This window comes from Rana temporaria, chromosome 3 (genome assembly GCF_905171775.1).
Source record: "Rana temporaria chromosome 3, aRanTem1.1, whole genome shotgun sequence".
NCBI lineage: Eukaryota > Metazoa > Chordata > Amphibia > Anura > Ranidae > Rana > Rana temporaria.
In genome coordinates, this window is record NC_053491.1 from 98,432,586 (window position 1) to 98,460,205 (window position 27,620).

At 41.7% G+C, this 27,620-nt stretch overlaps 1 protein-coding gene across 3 annotated transcripts in view; it reads left to right on the forward strand.

Moving 5' to 3' along the window:
• The window catches only part of TLN2 (talin 2), a 289,294-nt gene that overhangs the window by 246,433 nt on the left and 15,241 nt on the right, over positions 1 to 27,620 (forward strand). For 2 of the 3 annotated variants that reach the window (XM_040343054.1, XM_040343055.1), the window contains exons 39-53: positions 1,297 to 1,429; positions 2,574 to 2,675; positions 5,123 to 5,293; positions 7,140 to 7,286; positions 7,623 to 7,724; positions 10,430 to 10,549; positions 12,869 to 13,015; positions 13,546 to 13,712; positions 13,937 to 14,120; positions 14,229 to 14,300; positions 25,280 to 25,405; positions 25,527 to 25,643; positions 26,081 to 26,266; positions 26,365 to 26,472; positions 27,291 to 27,396. In XM_040343054.1, coding sequence (XP_040198988.1) covers positions 1,297 to 1,429; positions 2,574 to 2,675; positions 5,123 to 5,293; positions 7,140 to 7,286; positions 7,623 to 7,724; positions 10,430 to 10,549; positions 12,869 to 13,015; positions 13,546 to 13,712; positions 13,937 to 14,120; positions 14,229 to 14,300; positions 25,280 to 25,405; positions 25,527 to 25,643; positions 26,081 to 26,266; positions 26,365 to 26,472; positions 27,291 to 27,396 — 1,988 coding nt within the window. The remainder of the gene's footprint in view (positions 1 to 1,296; positions 1,430 to 2,573; positions 2,676 to 5,122; positions 5,294 to 7,139; positions 7,287 to 7,622; positions 7,725 to 10,429; positions 10,550 to 12,868; positions 13,016 to 13,545; positions 13,713 to 13,936; positions 14,121 to 14,228; positions 14,301 to 25,279; positions 25,406 to 25,526; positions 25,644 to 26,080; positions 26,267 to 26,364; positions 26,473 to 27,290; positions 27,397 to 27,620) is intronic. The other variant, XM_040343056.1, reaches the window with a different exon arrangement.

Consider the following 27,620-nt stretch of genomic DNA (forward strand, 5'->3'; position numbering starts at 1 on the left):
GGAAGAAAATCTATTCATTAGAGATGAACTCCAGAAACATGATAAAGTCTGTATAAAAATATATACAAAGCTATATAAGCTGTATAAACCAGATGTAAATTCCACAGGCAGCTACCATCAAGTACACAGGGTTAAACCCTCACAAGTTCAATGAACATACTATCAGATGGAAATAGCAATAACAGTACCTTCAGGGCAGATAGTAGGGTGGCGGTGGTGAGGAGATTGCCGTACTAATCTCAACAGGAGCCTGTCTTCAGGCAATCCGCGTACCCGGAGTGTCACCGTGGGGGAGAAAGGATGGGATCATCCGACGAATCCACCAATCGGGGACACAGCACAATGAGGTCTGGAAGGACAGCCGCTCGTTCCGTCCGATCGTGATGACGTCACACGTCTGAAACGCCACTCTTCGATCGAAGCAATGAAGCAGAGTTGTAATTGCTGCCCTCTAGTGGAAGATCCATAGGTTGCACACTCGCATGCAATATAGTGGAAGCTGCCAGCAGCGGGAAAACAATGTTTAAAATGAAGTTAATCTTGAAAAATTGATGGATTAGACTTCCATAAAATGGGGGGATCAGGTGATAGCCTTGACGACGCGCTTCGCGTTTCAAAGCCCTTTTTCCTTTGAAGCACGAAACGCGTCGTCAAGGCTATCACCTGCATGATAAGTGCATGATAAGTTGTACAAGTGTGAATGGAGCCTAAAGGTTCAACAGCTTGTGGTGGCACATGGATAAAATGCTAAGGTGTTTTTTTTCCCACAGTGAATATTACGATACAGGATAGTTTTATCCAATAAGGGATGCTTGAAACAATTACTACTGAGCGAGAAAGCAATATATTTAATACCTACACCTCTTCACCAACTTAGATGTTCTACATTGATGTACAGTAAATGTGCACAAAGATGATAGTCATTTGTTTTCAATAATTGTATGTCGGCCTTGTGTTGGAAAATATTGCTACTCACGTTTATTTTAAAAATCTTCTCATAGTGTCTTGAATCTTTTAAATGTTTATTCATTATTATTTTTAAAAATCAATTATGTAAACAATTTTAAGAACATTTTGTGTAATGGCTGTTATCACGGGTTTTCTTATAATCATTGTCAGGATTGTTGTGGAAGTAGCTTTTTCTAAGAATAAAAGATGGTAATATTACATCTCTCTATTAATGCTTCCCTAAGTTGTCTATTGTTGTAATGATGAGGTATTCTTATGGCTCCTCATAAAAGCCCATCGAAACCATATAATCACACTGGTATTTCACTTTGATTCCTCTGAATGTAGGGACAAAGCACCGGGACAGAGAGAATGTGACCAGTCTATTGACAGTATCAACAGATGTATTCGTGGGATTGAACAGGCATCTCTTGCTAGTGTCAGCCAGAACCTGGCTATGAGAGATGATATATCTCTAGAGGTAAGAGTCGCTGTAGGATTATTTTTTTTAATACTTAGGTGAAAACAATAGTAGTTTTCAGATATTGCCATGTTCATTAAGATATTTAAAGGGTGTATGTGTGTGTGTATATGTGTGTTTGTATGTATGTGTATATGTGTGTGTATATGTATGTATATATATATATATATATATATATATATACATACATACATACATACATACATACATACATACATACATACATACATACATACATATATACAAAAATGTTATAATTGTAATCAAATCTAGTTCCAGGCATTTTTTGTAAAAAAAAAAAATGTTTTGGTACACAAGTCCCAACCCTCTGTGTTCATAATCATGCTCTTAGTGCTGCTGTACCACAAAATTAAGGAATGCTAAGAGTAGAATGGCGTTATCCTGGGCTGGCCCACAACTTTTTGGTTGCCAGTGTCCAATCCCCTTGTGGCAATGCAACTGCCAATTCAAGACTTCCTCAATGTGCTCCCAAAAACAAGGATTTTACGTTGAGTACAAATTGTCTATTTTTCATGTCAGATTTTTCTTAGACGTGCAGAACTTTGTCATATCTAGTTCATGTAGCTGTTGTTTTCTACTAAAAAACTGGGACTAGTAGGAGTCATTCATATTTGCAGTCCCCCATGCAGCATTTTCTTATGAGGTAATATATTCTGCAATGTAAAGCTAATGTGATTAGTCATTTTTGTTTAAATGACACCTTGACGCTTTTTTTTTTTCTAGCAGCCAACCACCCTGCACTTGTTTTGTTCCTCCCAGCTGTAATATGGAGATGTACACAGTACGTGCATTCCCTCCATAGGGCTATTGTGATGCAATGGGGCGTTAAGCACCACCAAATGAAAGCGCACGCATTTCTTCTTTTTGTTCCTTCACATGATCCTTAAATATTTTAATGTGTTATAAAAAAGATAGATGATCACATACTTTTGGCAAGACTTGAAATTTTCCTGTACTTTTTAGGATGTAATTCACAAGTGAAGGTATTGCATGACTTGAAATGTTCTGTGATATTTTAGTCATGGAGATTGTCAGTAACCTAAATTGTAGGTTTTACTTTCATGTGCCTGGTTGCGTCCATTTAGTAGAATTTGCTCTGACTTTTATTTTGTTAATTCTTTAGGCGCTCCAAGAACAACTAACATCTGTGGTTCAAGAGATTGGTCACCTTGTTGATCCTATCACCACAGCTGCACGAGGAGAAGCTGCTCAGCTCGGGCACAAGGTATATATATTAATGCAATTGCCTAGTTTATTAAAGCACTAGCTGAATACCCGGCATTGCCCGGTCTTCCTATCTTAACCTTTTGGGGAGGAAAATCATAGTAATATAAATATACCCATCTTTTATATAAGGGTGTAGGTAAGGGTTAATTTAACTGTCATATATTTTTATTTGGCATATAAGTAATATGTGTAGCAGGTATTATTGAAATATCTCCAGGCGTACAGAAGTTATGTGGGAACATACATTTCCCATTGATTTGCATGGGACTTTAAACAAAAACCCCGACCCTCACAAATGGGGGTAGTTAAGGGATAAATTAACTATCCTATAGTTTAAGTGGACATATAAGTAACATGTGACCAAGTGTTATCGAAATATCTACAGCCGTTTGGAAGTTATGAAGTAAAATGTATTTCCCATAGAGTTGAATGGGACTTTAAAGAAAAACCCCGACCATGGCAAATGGGGGTGGGTAAGGGTTAAACCACCTATCCTATGTTTGTTGCTGACATATAAGTAACATGTGTGCCAAGTTTCATGTTAATATCTTTAGTCGTTTGGACGTGATGCTGGAACATACATACATACACACACACGTTGAGTTTTATATATATAGATTGTAACTATAGTGCACAACTCTGGATTTACACAATGCAATAAAGTTAAACTGGAAGATGCTATGAGGAGAAAGCCATGTAAATCTGCTATTCATGAAAATTATGTATTCCGCAAATGTATTAGCGTTGACATAACTTATAAGTCACAGGAGAAGATGCATGGGCCATGATTTATATGCCGCTACCTTTTAGGTTTTTGAACACTGGCAAAAGCTTTGCCGAGTCTACTCCCTAGTGTCCCCATATAACCCTGCCCTCTCAGGGAGGCTCCAGTTTTTTGCTAATGTCCTTTTAGGTGTTAGATGCCTTTTCCTCTTGGAGAAGAATTTCCTATACTTTTTTTCACCAGATTTATATAATTCAACTGACACGTCAATCAAGATCTGACTGCTTACTACCCTCAGGGTTCACTGGCAGTTTGTGTATCAGTGACCCTCAGGTACACCTTAGGTTCCTAGACCTTGAGTAAAAAATCTGAGCCAACCTCTGATTGCTTTGGGCACTGGATACTGTGTTCAGTGCTCACCTTGGCATGTGGTACAGTGGGTGATTTGGCCACAGGCTGCTATACAGGTAAGGCTTCCCACAAGACCCATCATGGCCTCTGCCAGACCACCCAGAACTGCAGTCCCAAGGACCAAGTCCACCCCCTGCTTCCTGGTCACTGACTTTAAAGGCATGGCTGTTGAAGCCCAGGGTTTAAGGGACAGAGGCACCGCTGAATCTGATTCATACCATGCTCAGACCTAGAAAGTCTACTTCACCCAATGTTTTTCATTGGACTGGTAAGGCTCACTTTGCTTTGTTTGAGTCGGGGGGCTTTTACACCAAGAGTTTCTCCAGTTGAATGGATTCTGTTTTCTGCAGTTGGGTCTAGCCCAGTGTTTTTCTACCTTTTTTTTTCTGTCATGGCACCCTTAAAAAAATATTTTCAGTCTAGAGGATCCCAATTCTAAGGCTTGGTTAACATTACTACAAGTAAACACGCTGCTCTTTATCAGCCGCACAGAGGTGCAATGCTTACTGGTACCCGCATACATTGGTAAATGCTGTGCGTGATTTAAAAAAGGTGTTAGGAACTTCTTTCCCTCCGTTTCTGCAGTTAGCCACCCTCCAACTGTGGATGCAGCAGCCAGGGTCGAACACATGCTGTGGCTACACCAGGAAATATACCCCAAGGTGAATGGGGCCATGCTGCAACTCCATGCATTACAGCGATTGTGGGCGTGGTGGTGCTGCATTTAAGGGGTTAAAACAGGCAGCTAGGAGACAACATTATTGCCTGTCAAATGCCTCTGAAAAGCGATCCAAGCACAGATCGCTTTTCAAAGGCGTGACAGTCTTTGCTTCTATTGTCAATGAGCCCCAATAATCCAGTACAGAATTATAGGTCAGGATTAAAAGTAACGTACACGTATACATAGACACATGCGTATAAACTTGCATACTGAAGGTTTTTTGCCTTCATGTGTTGAATGCATGAAGGTAAAAAAAACTTCAGCCTCTAAAATAATGTTCTCTCCCTTATTAATGCTTAGATAACTATAACCAGTCCAATTGAAGTCATTCCTTTCCATTTATTCTTTGGTGTTAATTCTAGCTGACTTTTTTAATATTTATATGTGAACGTTTCTGTTGTGTGTTGTTTTTTTTTTGTTGTTGTTAATTTTCATAGTGTTGTATTAAAAAATACTCATCACTTGCATTATTAACATGTATAAAAAAAAACTGCTAAAGGGTTATACAGCTGAAGTATGGAATGTCCTTTTTTTTTTTTTAACTGCATGGACATGTTCACTCATTTGAGCACATCCTTTGTTTACACAGGTCATTCAACTTGCTCGCTACTTTGAACCTCTGATCCAAGCTGCTGTTGGTTTAGTTTCTAAAGTTCTTGACCATCAACAGCAGATGACTGTGCTGGATCAAACCAAGACACTTGCAGAGTCAGCATTACAGATGCTCTACGCTGCTAAGGAAGGTGGAGGTAATCCAAAGGTATGGATTATTGTGTGTCCAATATAAACTATATTGCTCCCGCTCGGTGTACGTAAATCAGTAATGGGTTTTAATACAGTTTTAATAGGAGTTTTAATATAAGTGTCAGGAAACCAAACATCGGTACTTGGATGTGGGATAAACCCCAAAGAACAGCCTAAGCACCATTGCAGCAAGAAATGCCAAATCCTCAACTCCCCTGCTTCAGATGTCAGGGAAATAACAGGCTCACACTCATATTGGCCCCACCACAATATCCAATTCATCATAGAAAAATGAGTGGAGGAACCATATTGCATTACCTTTTGTCAAATTAAATTGTATTCAACTTAATTGTATTTACAAGGGACGTGACTACACAGCACAGATAAACAGCACGCAGCTTGACCAATTTTGCTCCTTGTGCGGAAACTGCATGAGAGAGTCCAGCCTCAGAAAGTGCAAAACTTGCAAACCAATGCAAAAAATAAACCGCAGAGGTGATCGAATACCACCAAAAGAAAGCTCTATTTATGGGGAAAAAAGGACGCCAATTTTGTTTGGGAGCCACGTCGCACGACCGCACAATTGTCAGTTACAGCGACGCAGTGCCGAATCGCAAAATGGTCCGGGGCTGAAGTGGTTAAGAGTCTGAATAGTGTGATTTTCACTATCAGTAGCATATGGAATTTCAAACTCATGACTGATCCTAAACTTTGTCTACTAGGTTGGCTAGACGAAGAACTGTACACACCTGTACACACCATGTACATATACTGCAATTCTTAGAGTGCTATTCCTGGCTAGGAAACTCATTGTTAGAAAATGGCTCTCTATGATGGCCCCCACACACAAAGAATGGATTGCATCTGTAAATGACTCTTATTAGAGAGCAACTTGCGTACGTACAAACACTGTGGTAGTCCGAATAAATTTGAAAATATATGGGATTACTTGTTGGACACCCCTGGACTGGCTCTATTACGCCTGGTCCACAATAGGATCCCCGGGGGCAGAGCCACATCAGCGAATGCACCACCTTAGAGAGATCGGCAATCGGCGGGACTTGCTGGTATAGAGAGCAGGGGATATACTATTCCTTCACTTACATGGCTGCTCCAGTATGGGGCTACTATGTAAATACTGGGACCTGCGGAGGTTGAATATTTTTTTCTATGTTTTACCCAACGGTTATTATTATTATATGATAATGCTGCCCATCGCTCCCCATTGTTTAGGGGATGGTGGTACCCTGCTCTGCCTCTGGACCATGTTTGGCCTGGGTGCAGAAAGGGAAGGAATATTGGATGGAGGACACTCATGACATGCTGAGAGATCAAAGCTCTAAATCCACAGTTGCCTTATTCAACTATTCTATATTTGTGTCTGAATGTAGTGTTATACTTAGTACTGTTTGAACAAATGACAGTTTAGACCATACGGTCATTCCACACTGGTATCTAAGTGTCCTCACCATCATTGGTTTTGTTTTTGTGTTTGTTTTCAATAAAAATTATCTGATTTAAAAAAAAAAAAAAAGAGTCTGAATAGGGAATGATTGTGCAGGATCCCATAGCAAGCATTTTCCAGCCATCCACAAGTCTTAACATTTCTTATCAATAATTCAGGTATAAACTGTATACTGGGTTCACTTAATAAAAGATCACAAGTAATCAAAAGAAAAATGTTATGGGGAAATTATTTAAAAAATATTATTTTTGTAAACTTGATAAACATGCAGTTCTTGTTGCTGTCACTTCAATTTATATATATATATATATATATATATATATATATATATATATATATTACACACACACACACACAATTGTTGTATAAAAAATTTACATGTGTCTATTTTCTGTAGGCATCGCACACGCATGATGCAATTGCAGAGGCAGCCCAGCTAATGAAAGAGGCAGTGGATGACCTTATGATCACCTTGAATGAGGCTGCCAGTGAAGTGGGCATGGTGGGAGGCATGGTTGATTCCATTGCAGATGCCATGAGCAGGGTGAGTTCTGTCACATTGAGGAACATAACTTGAATCACACAGTTAAAATCAGTCATCTAGAAAATAAAAGCTTGTATTTTATGTACTTCTGATATATTTTTTTTTTAAGTAACAGAATATGTTCCAAAAGTCCAGTGATCTTTAGCCTAGATTCCTAACCAATTGTGGTAATCTGTATATATGTATTATCTTGTATAACGAGGCAGCTGAAAGAATGGATATTTCTAATGCTTGGTTAAAGGTTCCTAGAAAAGAAACCATATTATTTAAAATATTCCGAAACAGAGACAATTGTTAGCTGAGTGTGTTCTATAACACGCCTTGTTCTCTTCACAGTTGGATGAGGGCACACCACCAGAACCCACAGGAACTTTTGTGGACTACCAGACCACTGGTGTTAAATACTCCAAAGCTATTGCAGTAACTGCACAAGAGATGGTAAGTATGAATCTTTGGTAGTATCCAAAGCCAAGGTTCTTCTAAGTAAAGTACCTTATTTTACAGTGGTGATATGCATTTTCTTGCCACTGCTAACATACCGACTTGCCCTCCATCGGATGGAATAGGAGAGGCAATAGAGTTTTTACTTTTTTTTTATTTTTTTATTTTATTTTTTTACAAATAACGTGTTTTATTGAGAAGAGTAAAAGCAATTTACAGGATATACATTGACAGATCAGTGGCACATATTGCAATTTCAACAAGGTGGATCTATGCACAGAATACAGTTAGACAGTGTGTTACACACATTTAGGTACTAAGAGTGTCAGTCAGGTATCACATTACATCTTGCCATACTTGGCAGGGCAGCCCCTGTGCACATGGATTTCTTTTTTGTATGGTAGGACCTTATTGACAGCGGATATCCACTCCTGGAGCGACGGGGGCACGGCCTAAAGCCATTTCCTTGCTATGAGTAATCTGGCAATGAAAAGTGATTCTTGAAGGAATATTTTGTGTAAGTTATCTGAGTCCGGATCTGGGAAAAACCTGACACGACACCATCTGCTTGGAGTTTGCATGTTCTCCCTGTGTCTGCGTGGGTTTCCTCACACACTCCAAAGACATGCTGGTAGGTTAATTGGATCCTGGCCAAATTGGCCCATTATGTATATATGTGTGTACCACTGTGTGTCCTAAGCGTCAAGATCCTACGGGGTAAATGACCGAACCAGCCATAAAGACACTGGCTGCAAAAAAGCGCCTAGAGGCAATTCAGTTTGCATGTGTAGCGCTATACAAGTCATTCACTCACTCACTCACTCACTCATAACTCTGTTCTGCTGTCTGCAGTGGAAAAGAGCAGATACTTCCAACAGCAAAGTTATTTTGAGGAGGGGGAAAATACGGGCCGACTTCACGCCCTTATAGCTAGGGAGCAGCGGGAATCATCTAATATTTCATCAATAAAGGCTAAAACGGGGGATACACATACCCATGGGGTTGATATTTTAAAGGACTTTCAACAATTTTATAAGGACCTATACTCCTCTAAAGACAGCTATAGTCCTTCGGATATGGATTTGTTTCTACAAACCTGCCCGTTCCCACAGTTATCGGAGGTAGATGGGGAAATGCTGAATACACCCATAACCTTGACCGAGCTGAAGGAAGCCCTGGATGGGGCCCCACTTCGTAAATCCCCAGGATCGGATGGTATACTGGTAGAGGTATACTCCCATTATGGGGAGATCCTTCTGCCACCTTTGCTACAGGCCATGCAGGAGGTAGCTGAAACGGGCTATTTGCCAGATAGTATGCAGAAGGCAATAATCATAGTACCATTAAAGCCGGGAAAAGATAGGCTCTTGTTGGACTTGTATCGTCCGATTTCCTTATTAAATGCTGATGTTAAGTGCCTGGCTAAAATTCTGACCATGAGGTTATCACGGGTAATTAACAAACTGGTCCATCCGGATCAGTCTGGTTTTATACCCAATCGTTCTGCGGCGGAAAATATTAGGCAATTATATATGAATATACAGGTGCCGGTGGACAATCCGGGAGGTGGGCCATTCTGTCACTGGACGCCGCAAAGGCGTTCGATGGTGTGGAGTGGCCCTACCTCCTAGAGATACTGGCAAGATTTGGACTGGGGAGCAAGTTCATAGAATGGCTCTGGGTTTAGCGTAAAGCACCTTTACCCAAACTCTGTATTAATAACAAACTTTCGCCTGTATTTGATTTACATAGAGGGACCCGGCAAGGGTGTCCGTTGTCCCCATTGCTGTTAGCACTAGCAGTCAAGCCTCTGGCCATCCTGATCGGCACCGCCACTGAGGTGGTGGGGTTCTGTAGGGGACAGAGGGAAGATAAAATATTGTTGTACGCGGATGACGTGCTTATCTATCTAGGTGACTCGACCGCTTCATTGCAGGCAGTGATGGGGACTTCGGAAGCTTCTCGGGTTTTGTCATCAATTGGTCTAAATCAATTTTGATGCCTATAGACAAGCTAAGGGAACCCCTGCCAATTGGAGCAGAACAGATTATGATAAACAATAATTTTAAGTACTTGGGAGTGGTGGTATCCCCAGACCCGGCTGTGTACCTCAAGCTGAACCTGGGCCCTCTGCTGGATAGACACAAGGAGAAATGCAATAGCTGGTGCAAACTCCCATTGTCGGTTGTAGGACGGGAAGAAGGAAAAAGAAAAATAACACACAGGCTACATGGTTGATAATAAAAAATAAGGTTTTATGGAAATGTAATTAAATGTATATTTTTGTATATGATTGAAAACAGAGTGTACCAAAAGAGCAAAATTTCTAAATAAAAAAGGAATGTATTTAAAAAAAAACATACCGACTTGCAATCAAAATGTTGTGTGACAAGTGTGTGACACTGGCATCACCAGAGGGCCATAATCTCGCACAGAAAGAAGATGCTGGCTCAAGCTCGGGTGTCCTGCAATAAGGTGGTGCTTACATTAAACATGACAACAAAGTTATCGGTTGTTTTTATTGATATTCATTATAAAATTTTCATTTGGCAATCACAATTTAGGGCTGATAGAATGAAGTCCTGCAGGAATGAGCTTCGAGCAGTGTGGTCACAAAAGAGTTAAAGTAGTCAAATTTTTTTTCCACCTGTTAACCACATTTCTGTGTCCCCATATCCTAATAATCTTTGTTTGGTTTTTAGATGACGAAATCTGTCACAAACCCCGAAGAGCTTGGTGGTCTTGCATCACAAGTAACAAGTGACTATGGAAATCTTGCCGTCCAAGGTCGCATGGCAGCAGTTACAGCTGAGCCCAAAGAGGTGAGAGCTTTGGATTTGCAGCATGCAGAGTATTTGAAAAATCTGTATATTAAAAGGTTTATTAGACCATATATAACAGCATTTTCTAGAGATTGTTTTTGTTAACTTATTGTTGGCCTTTTTTTTTTTTTTAACACATCAGTCAAAATATCTTGTTACCTTTGTCACCAACAATTACACATTGTATTAAAATGGGAACGATGACACATCTCACCTCCCAGAAGCACAGGCACCGCAGGATATGACGTACAAAGCCACGGCCCAGAAATGGCAGATTAGAAGGGACACCCTAGCAACAAGACACATACAGTAAGGGAAAAAAAATTGGCCAAATCGTATGCAAGCAGAAAGGAACCGATTTTATATAAAGATGAAATTATGGGTGTAACTCCACCTTAAGGAAGCAGTCTCCAGAGCCCTATTTCAGTCCTGCAAAGAGTAATTTTGCTTTTCTGGAAAGGTGCTTCCATTCCCACCAATAGAGACTGAGTAACTCATATGGTCACTCCACTCAGCTATGAACGGTTATCTACCAGCATAGAGGATGCCTGTTTAAATTTGAAAAAGTATTGGGTGGAGTGCTTAGATATTCCTAGTAGGGTTGTACCAATTCCACTTTTTAGTTTAGTGAGGGCATGGTAGTTGAGGGTGGGGTGAAATGGGGATTGTGGAATGGGAGAGTTGGGATGGAAAAGGCTGTGATTGCTGGGGGGAATAGGGTGGGGATGTGAGACATGGGGGCAGAGGTGACAGCTGGTAGAGGGAATGAGAATGCAACACAGGGAGGGCACAGAACAAGAGGGCATAGTACAAGGTACATGCAGGTACTGCATGGTATTTGTTAAAATTCTTGTGTAATCCAAGTTTTTTTTTTTTTACACTTTGGGGGAGACGTGAGACTTGGAATTTATTCATTTTGGGCTGGAATGCAATATCCGTAGAGTGTTTGTAATGTTGTAACCAGATGCAATGGAGGTATTTTGATATCTGTTTAATTCTGGAACCTGTATGTTTGTATGAACCTAAAAGTTTTTCTGGCATAAAAAAACAATGAAAGTGATAAAATCCAAATCTTGTTTTTTAAACAGTGCTCTTCTCTCCAATTCAGAGTACAGTGCTAAACTCAGTGACAATACAATCTGCTTATCCTATTTTGTGACCTCAAAGACAATAGGTCTATACAGCTTGTTTCCTCAGTAGGGGTCAAGTTCAACGATACAGTCTGGTCGATACAGTCTGGTCTCTTGCAGTAAACATCCAGATAAAAAGATAACCAACCAAGCTCACAACAACATACATGAAGCAGCTTGAGAAAGGGAAAACTCTCGTAGTTCTCACTGAATTCTATTTATTTCACTAATTAAGAGATTAAAAAAACTTGTATAAACCAAAACATGAGTGAAGTGCATCATCGAGTACATCCACTAAACTAAAGGCCATCCCGAGAGTAATTGCCGAGATACCACTTACCGCATACAGTCCTTACTTATAAACACGATCACGTCGTCAGGTACACTACTCAGATCTTTGTCACAACAACCAATCGCATTCTAACTTTTTAGCGATGCAAGAAGCAGAGGGTGATGGTTACACGGTACATGCTTCAGAAAGTACAATTCCACAGAACCCTATGAGATGATCTATGTGCACTGTGGATTACAGGGAACTCCGATTAAAGTGATACTAAATGATACCTTATTTTATAAAATAATCCATACACACCCACTCTTTCATGTCCCTGTAACCTTCTTTTCATGAACATGTTTTAGTGTGTTTTTCTGCCTCCTTGTATTGTCCTCTCTGATTTCCCGAACATCTTTTTTCCCTTCACTTCTGTTTGGTTGTAATGAGCAGTGCATGTTAGTTGCAGTCCTGTACATTGCTTTATGCATGCTACAAAGTTCACAGTCCATCTTGGCAGCAAGCAAGAGAGAGTGGCTGCTTTCTACATACAGTGGGACCATGCAGAACAAAGGTAGCCACCCTCTGACAGGAAGTCAGATCACAGCACCAAAAGCAAAGGAATTTGGAAAATCTGAGAAGGTGCTCTTTTAAGTTAACAATACATACTTTTTTTGTTCTTTTAAACCAGACTTAATTGTCACTTTAAGTAAATTGAGTGACACTTCCGTTGTTGGCATAGTTGCAGAGTGCTGAAACACTTTATTTCCTCCATTGATCGGTTTCACTTTGTAAATTTACATTTATCCTCATTAAACCAATACATTTTATATGTATGGGGTTTTAAGTACACTTTTCAACTGTAGATTTGTTACATTTTTTATTTTATTTTTTAAAGTCCTGTATTTCCTTTTTCAGATTGGGTTTCAACTTAAATCTAGGATCCAGGATTTGGGACATGGATGTATATTTTTGGTGCAGAAAGCTGGAGCCTTACAGATTTGTCCATCTGACGGTTATACCAAGCGGGAATTAATTGAATGTGCCCGGGCTGTGACAGAAAAGGTGATTTACAGTAGTATTTGTGCTAATATAGCATACACCTGTGATCAGTTTTTTTTTTTTTTTTTGGGAGGGGTTACCAATTTTACATCATTCCATACAATTCCATACAACCCGGTCTATGATAATAATTAACTATAAATGTATCTATCTTGTTTACAGCCGTTTCTTTAAGAGCTAAGACTTGACACCACTAATATTGACGTGGTAATCAATAAAATGAAATCGCGTATACCACTGCCATCATAATTTTTTTTTTTTTATTCAAAACTAAATTAAATTTTACAGAACGTCGTCATTTGAAGTCAGTATGCCATTTTATTAAATTTGGAACACAATTATTCACCTTATTTCTTAATTTTGGTTGGTCAGACCATTAGGTATGTATAATATTTTGAAATGGGTTCTTTTATATAGCAAAGATTTAATTACTTATGATAAATTATGAGCAGTTTTTTTTTGCACTTTATATGTAGAAATTTCCATATAGAAATCTGCCTTGTATGCTTACAACTTTGTCACTTTACATTTAGGTATCGCTGGTTCTGACTGCTTTTCAAGCGGGTAACAAGGGAACGCAAGCCTGCATTACTGCAGGTAGTGCAGTATCTGGGATCATTGCAGATCTGGATACCACCATCATGTTTGCCACTGCTGGCACACTCAACTCTGAAAACAAGGAAAGCTTTGCTGACCACAGGTGAGTTGTCAGAGATGTACATCATACACAGACACAATGACATGATCATAATGTAACGAGACAGAAGAGAGGAGACTGTATCTTGTTTTCAGTTTTACAGTCCTCCGCATGCATAGCTCTGTGGGGAAAATGTTTCACAGCCTTAAAAATCTGCATATTTATTTTTATATTGCTTCTGTTTTAATGAATTGTCTGCATCATTTATGATTGTTTTGTTTGCACAGGGAAAACATCCTTAAGACTGCCAAGGCTCTTGTAGAGGACACCAAGCTGCTGGTGTCCGGTGCCGCATCTAGTCAGGACAAGCTGGCACAGGCTGCCCAGTCATCAGCGAGCACTATTACACAGCTGGCAGAGGTGGTGAAATTGGGTGCAGCCAGTCTAGGGTCCGACGATCCTGAAACCCAGGTGAGAAAAACAAATTTTGGCAAAGGCCTTTTTTCCTTAGATCCTCAGAACTTCAGCTCTTAGGGCTCTTTAACTTCTTACCTTTGCTCTCCTTTATGCGCCCTTCAGCTCTATATCTATCTTCAAATAAGACGTCCAGGCTTGGAAACGATATTCCAAATGAACACGGAAAACTGTCGGGTATAGTCATTTAACACGCTTGGCCCGTGTGTATCTCCTTTCCCTTTTTCCCTTTTTTGCTGTTTTAAGCACTGAAAGATCTGGAGAAACGTGAAAGACTCCATGACACTGCAAGGCATAAGCAAACACTTGCGTTTCATGGTTTCCACCAGTAAAATCCCATATAACGTTGTACCTGTTTGCTTCTAACTTCACTTTGCCTCTCACAAAAGCAGCAGTATGGTATTTCACATCATTTGCAACCCTAGTTTGTCCTTTCACAGAGTTGTATATTAGGGGCTATACTTACTACCAAGAGTGGGCATCGTAATCTTTAACAACAAATCAGAATTTTACATCTATTTTGTCTGTCTTTGTGTGATGGTTAAGGTTGCAGGGAATATGGGCAAATTTTAAATAGATGTGAGGGCAGCTGAGTTTAGTGGCAGTGATCAAGTCACCTGTTGTTTGACGAGGTACATAAACACAATAGTAAGTGATAAAACAGACCTAGGTGTTCAACCTGTGTTTTGGGTCCTATTTTTCATTGCCAACTGCAGCCATTATTTTTTTTTTTACGAGTGGGAAATACCGGTAGATTTTTTTTTCTTGCGATTAGTGTCCCCTACTTAGTACAGCTATATGAACCATTAAAACCCTCACTGAGGTTTTAGCTTTTTATTGCTGTCCTTCTCTTCCTTATCTCTATGGGTAATACTTCTGCCATTCATGGCTCAAATTTCAGCCAATTCCTGCTAAATCACCTGAAATTCGAGCTGTAGGTGGACCTGTTGGCACCACTTGGAAAACTACAATTTGAAGGAGCTGGGCAAGAAATTCCTTGATGAACAGTCAGATACAGTCACTTTTGGGTATTCTGACAGCTCCTTTTTTTTTTGGATAGAGAAACCTACACAAGTCTTACTTTAATTTCCTGTCCGAGTCATAAGAAATGAAGGGGGTGTCTTCACCAATGACCCTGAGAGAGATGTCCAAATCCTTCTTTACTATAAAACAAATTAAAACAAAAAGCATGTTGTTCTTGAGCCACATATGATTTCTTTATGACCTTTAGTTTAATATGTTATTTAAGAATCACATGTTTGCTTCAAGGAAAATGCCAAACTGTAATTTAATGTCTGGAAAAATCCTTTATCCCTATAGAAAGGATTGAGCATCTGTGAAAAACGTGAATAGTTTGACTTTGTAATAAAATAGAAAGGGATGTAATGGGGTGTTGGGGCTTCACCATGACCTATTACTATACAGGATGATGCATATGTATCACAAATGCCCCTGTGGGAGAGTGCTGAAGAACAAGCAGTTTTGGAAGGAGACATCAAAGTTTTTCATTAGAACCAGGACATTGAAGAATCTTCAATATTACAAGTCAATGAACTTAGATTCTAAATTTCATGGGGCAGTAAAGAGCAGAGTCTCTCAGTGCAGGTCTATATTTATTTCCTAGTCCCTTGTAACACTTGGACAACAGTGGACTCCTCTCACACTTCTCGTTATTGTTCAGAAGTTGTTGTTGAATTGCTTCTTTTCACTAGCCATAACTTGCGTTTTATGAAAGTAGTCCAGTAAATCGGCCTATATCAGCTTTAGTTTCTGAACAGTAATTTTTAGCACTTGTCTTTCTCTTCGTTTTGTTGAATAACGATCTTCAAGAAAGGTGGGTTTGATGTAGCTACCTGCAGTAGCTGAATGCTAGGTGCATCCAAAACTAAAATTACATGCAAGGGGCGGCCCCTGCTGGTGACCAATCTCCCCTTCCCCATCTGCAAACATTTGTCCCTGTAAACAGATTCCCCCCCCCCCCCCATATTGATGGATTTTTGTTCCGCAAGAAGACTTTTTTTGTTCCTGTCAATTGATTTTTTTTTATTTCCACTGTAATGTTGGGTGACAGGCCTGATATAGATTTAGGTAGCCCCCACAACACTGGAGAGGCTTCATCAGTGGAGGACTAAAAGTTCAAGGTGTGCTTCAACTAACCATGAGTGTGTACCTGGGTGTGTTGAGTACATGTAGATATTCCCTTGCCCTGGGTAATCTCTTCTACTGCTTTCAATTTTTGTGTTTTGGAGGAGGTTGCCAATCTGCCCCCTTATCTCCAGCCCTATCCTTGGTGGGTAGGGGGGGAGGGTCTGCTTCCTTTCTGCAATCTGCTATGCCGAGTTGGGGTGGGTGGGTCGCAAAGCGGCAGAGACCCCCATTGTTAAGGCACTGCTACTACTTCTGCTCCCTGTGGGTCTACGGGTACTTTTTCCCTGGCAGATCAACTCTGCTTAGCTTGCCAAACTTCTGAGGGCCTCTGTTACCTTTTCAGATGCAAGTTAAGCTACGTTGGGGTCCTCCGGGCCCCGTTTACCCTTTGATCCTTTCTCTGCCACTATGGAAGTGTTTGCACATGACAAAAAGCTCTGTGTGTGCAAACCTGCTAACCAAGCGATCATTACCACTGGCTTCTGATGAGTTGGACGCTGAAACATCTTTTTAATTGGATCCGTGGACCTCTGAGGCAAATGCCAACCTTTCTCCTTTGGATAAGGAAGAAGAACTATTGGTGCCCAATTTGGCCTGCAAAAAATGTATTTTCTCTGATCGTCCATGGACGGACACAGCCTCTTAATTCTTGACAAGTGGGTTATGTTCCCTGTTTACAGGAGAGGACTAGGCAGAAACATGTTAGATTCATATACATGTCATTTAGAGTTGAACAGCCCCGCCCTGGGGATGGTCCCTCCGGACATAACCCACCTCCCTGCAGCATGCAGCCTCAGTTTCGTTCTGCCTAGCAAGGAGAAGGACGTATGGCTCCCCTTTGGGCCCAGCGCCCTGAGGAAAATTTTTTATTTTATTTTTGTCTTTTTGACGTCTGTCAACTATCGGCTGAGAGACAGGCTGGATATTATAGATCCTTGTAGTCTTCTGTGGAAGGTGGTGAAGGCCTTCCATTTGAACAAGCACAGTCTTGCCATCTCTGTGCCCCATCCTTCTCATCCAAAGGAAGTGGCTCTTCATCATTTGGATCTGGTTAGGGCATTTGGTTTACTTGAGTTCCACTGCCTTGATTCAGAAGACTAAAGTTCTATTCATTGTGCCAGATGGCCCCAGGAAAGGAAAAGCTGCTTCACCCTACATCATTTTTGGGTGGATTAGCTAAACCATGGTTTGGGCCTATGCCCTGTCGGGCCAGGAAGCCCTGTTCCCTGCTTCTGCGCAGTTTACCAGGGAGCAGAGTGTGTCTAATGCATTTCATCATTCTGATGCTTTGTTCAGGTTTGCAAGATAGCTACTTGGTCATCAGTTCACACTTTTACCAAGTTCTACAAAATTTATGTGACTGCCTCACTGGATTCCAGTTTTGGTCAGAAAGTTTTACAGACACCAGTTTGAGTTTGCCGGGGTGCAGTTCCATTTTTTTTTTTTCTTATGCTTTGAGCTCGTCCTTTCTTTTCCTCAGGTGGGGGTTTTGGCCACCAGCAGGAGGCCACCTTTTGGGCATACTTTTTAGTTTTTGTTGTACCTAGCACCCTGCTCCTGTAAGTGGCAACATAAAATCCATCCATTATGTGTCCTTTAATAAACTCAGAGAAAATTATTTTTTGGTGAATAGAAAAAACAAAGAAAAAAAAAACATATTTTGTTATGCTTTCCTACTGGATAAGTCTGCTCCTCATTGCACTGTAGCTATGACTAAACGCTGAAGCTACAGTGCGAAACGTTGGCTTTTGTTCCAATTTTTTTGCTGTAGCATGTTAATTTTGTGATCGATTTTAATTAAAAGAACATTTTTGGAGTGCGTCTGTCCAAGTTTCCTTCGTATTTTTGCAAAGGGGCAAGGATGGTGGTGACATCATTGTCTGAATATCAAACTTGCCAGCTTCCCAGCTGGCAAATGTATAGCCAGAAACAGGGCATCTGTTCCTAAGAAGCCAACACCCTAGCAACTTCAAGCCCTGTACTTTAATGAGAGCTGGTTTATGATGGCGAGTGAAGACTTGGATACTCGATCAGGTATTTTTTTGCTGATGACTAGAGTAGAGGTCGACCGATATATCGGCCGGCCGATATATCGGGCCGATATTCAGTCATTTTGGAGAAATCGGCATCGGCCGATTATTATCCAAATGTGGCCGATATTTAGCAGATCTGCATCAGCAGAGTGTGGAGAAGGAAGGAGGAACATGGGGTTCCCCCTCCCTTCTCCACACTGTCTGCAGAGCAGTGCCGTGTGTGTGAAGGAGAATGGAGCTGTCGGACTGATGTCGGGGTGGGCGGGACCCGGGGTGGGCGGGACTCAGCTGTCCAACACCAGCCAATGGGATGAGATCATTGGCTGGATAGCTGCTGGGTCCCGCCCACCTCCAACATCACGATGAATCTGAGCTCCTCTCTCTCTCTGCTCTCACAGTTTCACAGCACATAATGTAGCTGAATGTGTGAAACTCTCTCTTCATACAGTTTCACAACTGCTGCAGAGAGAAAGAGGAGCTCAGATTCGTTGCGATGTTGAAGGTGGGCGGGACCCGGGGTGGGCGGTACTCAGCAGCTATCCAGCCAATGATCTCATCCCATTGGCTGGTGGACAGCTGAGCCCCGCCCAACCCGGGTCCCGCCCACCTTCAACATCGCAATGAATCTGAGCTCCTCTTTCTCTGCAGCAGTTGTGAAACTGTATAGAGAGTTTCACACATTATCTGCTACATTATGTGCTGTGAAACCTGCCAGTGCCATCTGCTAATGCCAATGCCATCCAGTGCCACCTGCCAATGCCATCCAGTGCCACCTGCCAATGCCATGCCAACTAGTGCCACCTGCCAATGCCAACTAGTGCCATCTGTTAATGCCATCCAGTGCCACCTGTCAACGCCATCCAGTGCCACCTGCCAATACCATCCAGTGCCACCTGCTAATGCCATCCAGTGCCACCTGGCATTGCCAATGCCATCCAGTGCCACCTGCCAATGCCATCCAGTGCCACCTGCTAATGCCATCCAGTGCCACCTGGCATTGCCAATGCCATCCAGTGCCACCTGCCAATGCCATCCAGTGCCACCTGCCAATGCCACCCAGTGCCATCCAGTGCCACCTGCTAGTGCCACCTGCCAAGGCCATCCAGTGCCACCTGCCAATTAGTGCCAGTGCCAACCAGTGCCATCTGCCAGTGCTAACTATTGCCAATTAGTGCCACCTGCCAGTACCATCCAGTGCCACGTGCCAATTAGTGCCACCTGCCAGTGCCAACCAGTGCCATCTGCCAGTGCCAATTAGTGCCACCGCCACCTTAGTGCCACGTGCCAACCAGTGCCACCTGCCAGTGCCATTCAGTGCCACCTGCCAATCGGTGCCATCTGATTTTGCCAATTGGTTCCATCCAGTGCAATCTGCCAGTGCCAATTAGCGCCACCTGCCAAAAAATAAAAAATCGGCCTAAAATATCGGCCGCAAAAATCGGCATCATATATCGGCCATCGGCCGCCCCAAATTCTAAATATCGGCATCGGTATCGGCCAGAGAAAAACCCATATCGGTCGACCTCTAGACTAGAGATCTCTCCCCTAGGAACACGAGACCGCAGTAAATGTTTATCCTAATCGTACACTACTGGACCTGTAGCCATAGACCATGGGTTGTATGTTCTTAGGGCTATGGCTACAAGTACTGTACATTTTAAGATAATTGGAATTTTGGCTTACCATAATATCCATATCTTTGGAATACGGGACACAGTTTGTTTCCCTCTGTAACCTGTCTCTCCTTATTGCATGCTACAAAACTGGAGTCCAGTGAAGTGGGTGGGGTTATAGGAGTGTGTACAGGGGGTTTTACTAGCCTAGCTTTTGCGCCATTGTCCAATTACCTCAAAGTAATCGGAATTAACCCAAGGTCCATGGCTACAAGTACTGTATTCCAAGACATGAAATTTAAAGGTAAGTCAGAACTACCCGGTTTACAGTAGGAAATGGTTATAGCCTTTGTTGCTGCTGTCTCTAATCAACCTAGTGAGATTTTCTCTCACATCTGCCCCAGCAACAGTGGGCAAAGGGTACCCAGGCAGCAATAAAAACATGGCAGGGATTCTTAACTTTACCCTAATGCAGCCAAAACTGTAAAAATATGTTGGAGTGAACTAACTACTTTGTAAAAGGTACATTTTTAGTTAAAGCAACTGCTGCACTGAATTTTAGTGAGTGTTTAATACACACAACTTTTACCAATACTCCTTTTTAAAGGATAAATTCACCTTTTAGGAAAGATAATAAATGCACATTTTTTCAGAAAAAAAATCTATATTTACTATTTTTTCCTGCAGGAAACTGGAAAGCATTGCACCCATGATCGGTGGATCAGGAGTTACAATATCTGGCTTCTGCAAACCAGCTCTGCAGCTTTCAGCCCATACCTCAAATATGGTCTGACTGTTTGCAGATTGCAGAGCTTGTGAATGAATTATGAACATGCTCTTAAATAGCCTCAGTCAATACAGAACTACAAGCTGTCAGCCACGGTGGGTGACAGTAGTTGTAGTCTATTCACAGAAAACTCCACCTACACGGCCACATTGCTGATCCCCCGCCAGCTGTCTCACTGAGGCAGGGACCAGGGGGAGAGGCTGCAGGAGCTGAAACATGTTGCGTATTTCACACACTTAATATGGGTGGAACATGTAACATGTTCCGAAAGGTGAACTTGGCATTTAATGCAGTTGCTACCACCCTTTGAATGCTTATAATTTATGTAGATGGGTTTTCGCCAGTTGTACTAATTTAACTTTAGTTGACTTAAAGCGGTAGTTCACCCTCCTTCACCCCATTATTCCATTACTTTCGGCATCGTAGCGCGAGCTACGGTATGCCGGTCCTAAATTTTTAATCCCCGTACTCACTGTGCTATTGTTGATTGAAGAATCCGACTCCCGCGGGGAATGGGCGTGCCTATGGAGAGGGAGGATGATTGACGGCCGGCTCTGGCACGTCACGCTCCCCGAAGACAGCCGGAGTAGGTCTCGGCTATTCACAGCGCCTGCGCACAGGCTATGCGCAGGCGCCGTGAATAGCCAAGCCTATTTCGGCTATTTCCGGAGAAGCGTGACGTGCCAGGGCCGGCCGTCAATCACCTTCTCTCACCATAGGAACGCCCATTCCCCGGATTCTTCAATCAACGATAGCACAGTGAGTACGGGGATTAAAAATTTAGGACCGGCATACCGTAGCTCGCGCTACGATGCCGAAAGTAATGGAATAATAAAAAAAAACTTTTTTTTTTTTTTTTTTAACAGGGTGAACCCCCGCTTTAAGTCATCCATAGACTGAATCTCAGCCAGTTCAGCAGGAACTGGTTGATCAACTTGATAGCCCGATTTTACATGCGACTATTGTTTGCAGCTGTTATAGCAATAATAACGGTGTTCTCCCAGTGGGGATGGTTCCTCCGCCGCAAGAACACGATAGCTCCTCAGGGGGAGGGATTCCCCCATCGACACGCAGGGGTCGACAATGTCCGGGCGCCTGGTCGCAATTGCGACAAAAAATTGTGACCTGGCGCCCGCTCCATCCGGTAATTGAGGCCGCGGCTTTGCGGCCTACAAGGGCGTGAAGCCGCGGCCTCCATTACCGGCCACGGTAAATTGATACCCAACATGTCACGCTTCAAAATTGCGAACGCTCGTGGAATGCCGACAAACTTTTACCCTTTAAAATCTCCATAGGCAACGTTTAAAAAATTCTAAAGGTTGCATGTTTTGAGTTAGAGGAGGTCTAGAGCTAGAATTATTGCTCTCACTCTATAACGATCGCCGCGATACCTCACATGTGTGGTTTGAATACCGTTTACATATGCCGGAGCTACTCACGTATGTGTTCGATTCTGCGCGCGAGCTCGTCGGGACGGGGCGTGTTTTCTGGCTCCTAACTTTTTTAGCTGGCTCCTAGATTCCAAACAAATTTGTTAAAACCTGTCGACACGTACTGTGTTGATGGGGGAATCAAGCGATTTTTCTTTCCTGCAACCTGTGTAATCCAAATATTGAATGTTTTTTTTTTTTACAACAAACGGTTTGTTTTAGCTGGCAAATGTATTTAAAACTCTTAAGTTCTTGACCATTGATGTCAAAATGTTTTCCATCAGTTAAAATCTTTTTTTTAATTACATAACCAAACATGTAAATTAGCTTAGTTTGTATTTTTGAATTGCATTCTACAAAAGCTATAAATAGCACATTGTAGTGCATATATATTTTCAGGCAAATTCAGAATAGTCCTAACTGTTTTCTGGCAGGAGTTCATTAAGAACTACCTGCGCCTAAAATTAAGCGCGTACTTGCGCCAGGGCAGTAATGTTACCGACACTTCCTGGAAATTCAGGTACTTCTTACTACTGCCACTTTAAGAACCTGTTGCTATGGCAGCGACAGATTCTTTAAGAATTACCATCAGTTCACGGATTAGAAATATGTTGGTAATTAAGGCCAGCTCTGAGCTAGCTTACAGAGGTACACCATTAATTAGATTGGGGCAAGTCTGTGCTGGGAAGCTGTTATGAATGTTATCGCTTCCTGCACATGGCTGTATCCCTGGCCCCATTCAGCTGACGACCAGAAGAATACCCAGCCAAAAGCTAAATGTAAACAAAGGGGCCAGGGATGCAGATGATATTACCCAAATATGACCCATGATTTGTTACTGAGTGGGCAGCGCTTGAAGTAAGAGACTTGTTCCCCATTTGGGCCCACATTATTTATGATTGATATCTCACAGCAGTGGGATGATTCTAAAGCCGCTGTTGGACTAAAGATTAGCTATGGAGCCACTTCTGTGTGCTGCCAATGAAAAGTCAAATTAACCTGATAGGCAACTAGTACAAAACTCCTTAAAGGGGAGTTCCACCCACAATTTCACTTTTTAAATATAAATACCCCTGTAATACACAAGCTTAATGTATTCTAGTAAAGTTAGTCTGTAAACTAAGGTCCGTTTTGTTAGGTTGTTACAGCATTTAGATAGTTTATAATCTAGAAATAGACCGTGGCCATCTTAAGTGTGGGCATCATGAAACCAGACTGTATGACTTCCTGGATTTCAGCCTTGCATATCTCGCACATGCTCAGTGCACAAGCAATGTAATAGGTTTCAGTCAGGTTTGCAAGGACTACTGGGAAACATGATGCCTATCCCAGAAACCCTTGCAAATAGCCTAGGCAAATAAGGAGGAGGAAGTAATGAAGGACTACAAAATAAAGGTATTTACAAGCAACAAATGAAATAAAAATTGTCCATTCTGAACACTATGAGATTAGAGCATGCAGCACAGACAAACATAAAAAAATGGGTGGAACTCCACTTTAACCATACAACCTTGGAAGGGACAGGCACAGTTGCTGGGGAGGGGATGGAGTGCACTAAGGAAATAGTGTCCAGTATGACACTCTGACTGGTACATGAATCTTTTGCATGCACCATTCCATTCGGTGCTGCGCCCCCCGACAGGGCCCTAAAGGGCGTCTTAGACCCCTTTTATGAGTTCTCCAGATTATGTTTTATAATATATTTTTAGTGGATAAGACACTAGTATCACAAATTCTCACACTGTGCCTGAATTATTTCTGGGTATAGTTCCACAGAATTGACCATATAGTATTCACAAAAGAGAGTGTAAAATATATATATATATTTTATGTACTCGAACTATTAGATTGGACTTAAAGTGATTGTAAAGTCTTGTTTTTTTTTTTTTTGTTTTCAATAAAAATAAACATGTAATTCTTACCTGCTCTGAGCAGTGGTTTTGCACAGAGCAGCCCGGATCCTCTTTCGGTCCCTCTTCTATGATCTCAGCCCCTTCCTTCTGTTGAGTGCCCCCACAGCAAGCAGCTTGCTATGTGGGAACCTGAGCCAAGTCACGGCTCCCTGTGTCCATTCAGACACGGCGCTGCGGCCTCCTGATTGGCTGACTGACTGTGATTGCAGCGGGAGCCAATGGTGCCAGTACTGTGTCTCGGCCAATCAGGAGGGAGAGTCTCGGATGGCCAAGACATTCGTGTGCATCACTGGATAGAGATGGGGCTCAGGTAAGTAATTAGGGGGTGCTGGGACAGCTGCTGCACACAGAAGGCTTTTTATCTTAAGGCATAGAATGCATTAAGATAAACCTTCTGCCTTTACAACCAGAATACAGTCAAGCCTAGCATTGCACACAAGATTAGGAATCCCACTGTGCAGTAGATATAGGTGAAGAGCAGAGCATGGGAAGCTTATTATACCATAATGCAGTCCTTCTCTGTTCAGTAGACATCATATATTTTAGGCACCAAATTTATTGTAAGTTCAATCGTTGAATAACAGACATACTCTGCAGCTTCCCAATCTAATTATGACCGTAAAAAAAACCAAGCTTCCATGCAGCGAAGGTGTCGGCATTCAGCAGAATCACTCTGACCAAAGCATTCAGGGATCAAAGCTGAAGTGCACATTTCAGATGATTGAAAGGTAAATGTTCATTGGTTAGCATCGTGAACTGCACTTTTTGAATAGACTGTACAATATAATATACGGTACTGTGCAATCTGCATACATTAGTAGTATAACTTTTGCAGTTTGGCTGTAGATACTGCTTCTAGTTTTATGATACTGAATGACTAATATTTTCAGACATTGTTATTTACTTTGTTGTGTATGGTGAGCTTTCAGTCTGAGCAGAATTAGTGGTAGAGACTTCATGTCATAAAACAAAATAAAGCTTCTCAATGACCGCATTCTAACTTGGTCTCTGTGTCTCATGGTGAAAGCTTCAATCCTGAATTGAGCACATGTCAATATGTTTTAGGCTTTCTGCGCTCTGAATGTTTTGCTGCTTTCTGTGGCATTGCAGATTATAAACCTTTTGTTTAATTGGCATGAGTTGTTAGCTTATCACAGAAGACATTCTCAACGATCTTCTTTCTTAAAAAAATAAATAAAACTTGTACTCATGGGTCTATATCCCTCTTTTAGGTGGTGCTAATCAATGCAATAAAAGATGTTGCAAAAGCTCTAGGAGATCTAATAGGGGCCACAAAAGGTGCAGCAGGGAAGCCAGCAGATGATCCATCCATGTATCAGTTGAAAAGTGCAGCTAAGGTAATGCCTGTCAAAATAACCTACTGTACTGGCACAGATACCAGGGAAGGAATCTGTTCAATTCTTTAAGTATCTACAATTAAATGTATTTGTTTTATATATTTATTTTTCCAATCTTTAGGTCATGGTGACAAATGTGACGTCTCTGTTAAAGACTGTGAAAGCTGTAGAAGATGAAGCCACACGTGGAACCAGAGCTTTAGAAGGAACAATTGAGCACATCAAGCAGGAACTGACTGTAAGGATCATGCTTGGTTTCCACATAATGGTGCAGGCAGAATAAACTGATGTGTGAACACAGGTGTGATATTTATGCTATGGAAAGGTAGGACTATCACGGCATGAAAAGATGTGCTTATTAAAATTTGCATGCCGAACACATGCTTCATGGTCCCTTGCCGTTTAATTCAGCGTATGCAGCTTGCACATCTGCTATATTAGTAGATGTATTTTAGGGGTTTAGAATAATCTACTCCATCCATCTACGACCAACTCTCTTTACAAGATTTTAGTGAATGTCCCTATAGACTAAGGAAGCAGTAGATTGGAATATTACTGAAGAAATTATTGTGGGTACATTTCTTAGTAGATTTCAAATAAAACCACCATTTCATTTGTAGACATTAAGAGCAGCAAATGGTCACCCTTGCCTTTTATGCTAAATGTCTTGTTTAGGTCTTCCATTCCAAGGATGTTCCTGAAAAGACAACTTCTGCAGAGGAATCGATCCGGATGACCAAAGGAATCACCACAGCAACAGCAAAAGCAGTGGCAGCTGGAAATTCATGCCGACAAGAAGATGTCATCGCTACTGCCAACCTGAGCCGAAAGGCTGTCTCAGATATGTTGACAGCCTGCAAGGTATTGGTGTACATGACCCAATAAAGTCCTTTCCTAGGTCATTATAGTTTTTTTTGCCAACATATTTAGATTAACCTTATGTTTATTTTTAACTTTAGCAAGCAGTGTACCATCCAGATATCAGCGAAGATACAAGGCAACGAGCTCTGAAATATGGAACAGAATGTACCCAGGGATACCTGGAGATGCTGGAGCACGTATTGTCAGTGAGTTAAATTATGAGATATTAAAGCTGAACTCCAGGGAACATCAAAATCCTCTCTTGCAATGGGTCGACCACCGGACTGCAATAATTTAATTCTCATTTATATCCACCGGACCAAGAAAAGCACTTTTACTTACCCAATCTCATTGCTCCCACAGGCTTTCCCATGCTGTAAGGCAGGGGTCTCCAAACTTTTCAAAGGGCCAGTTTATTGTCCTTCAGACTTTAGAAGGGCCGGAGTGTGCCCAGCGGAGGCAGAAAATGCCCAGGCCTGGCATCAGTGAAAATAAATATGGCCCCAGAGTTGGTGGTCAATAGGAGGAGTAGTACCCCTAATTAGTAGCAGGAATAGTACCCCATCATTGGTATTGGTAGTAGAAAAAGCGCTCTGCTGTTGGTATCAGTGGGACGAATAGTGCCCCAAGGATAGAAAAGGGCCACATCCGGCCCTCGGGCCACAGTTTGGAGACCCCTGCTGTAAGGCATGATCCTCCCCTATGTTCTGGTAGTCAGATGCCTCTGGTGTCATCAAGACCAATACGTGGCCTATAGCCCTGAATAAAATGTGAGTATGCTGAGGAAAAGTCTACCACTGGAGCACAGTCTAGTGCCATTTGCCAAAGGAGCAAAGTGTCAGATAGGAAAGACCTTGACCAAAACAAGCATTTAGCGCTTGCAGTGCAGGGGCATCCTCATTGCATCAGAGGATTTTTTACTTTTCCTGGAACTGGGCTTTAAAAATGTTTTGACAATCCAAGTCAGTTGGTGGCAGTCCCATATTTTTAAAATAATTTCTGTTCCACAAACATGATTATGTAGATTCTACAGAAACCCAGTCCTGAGGCGAAGCTTAAGTTGGCTGCCTATTCAAAGCGCATTGCGTCTGCTGTAACAGAACTGATCCAGACCACAGAAACCATGAAAGGTGAGCCATTGCTAAAAAAATAATAATATTTACTGGTATATGTTTGTGTAACAGCAGTAAGGAAGGATGGTTATTTTATTCCTATGCCTTTTACACACTGGCCGAAACTGATCGGTTCGGCGGGAAGTGGCGAACATTAGGCCCATGTGTAAAGCTGTCTGTTCTACAGAATCCAGTCTCCAACCAACATCCGATCAGCACTCAGCCATCGGCTGTGTTCATTG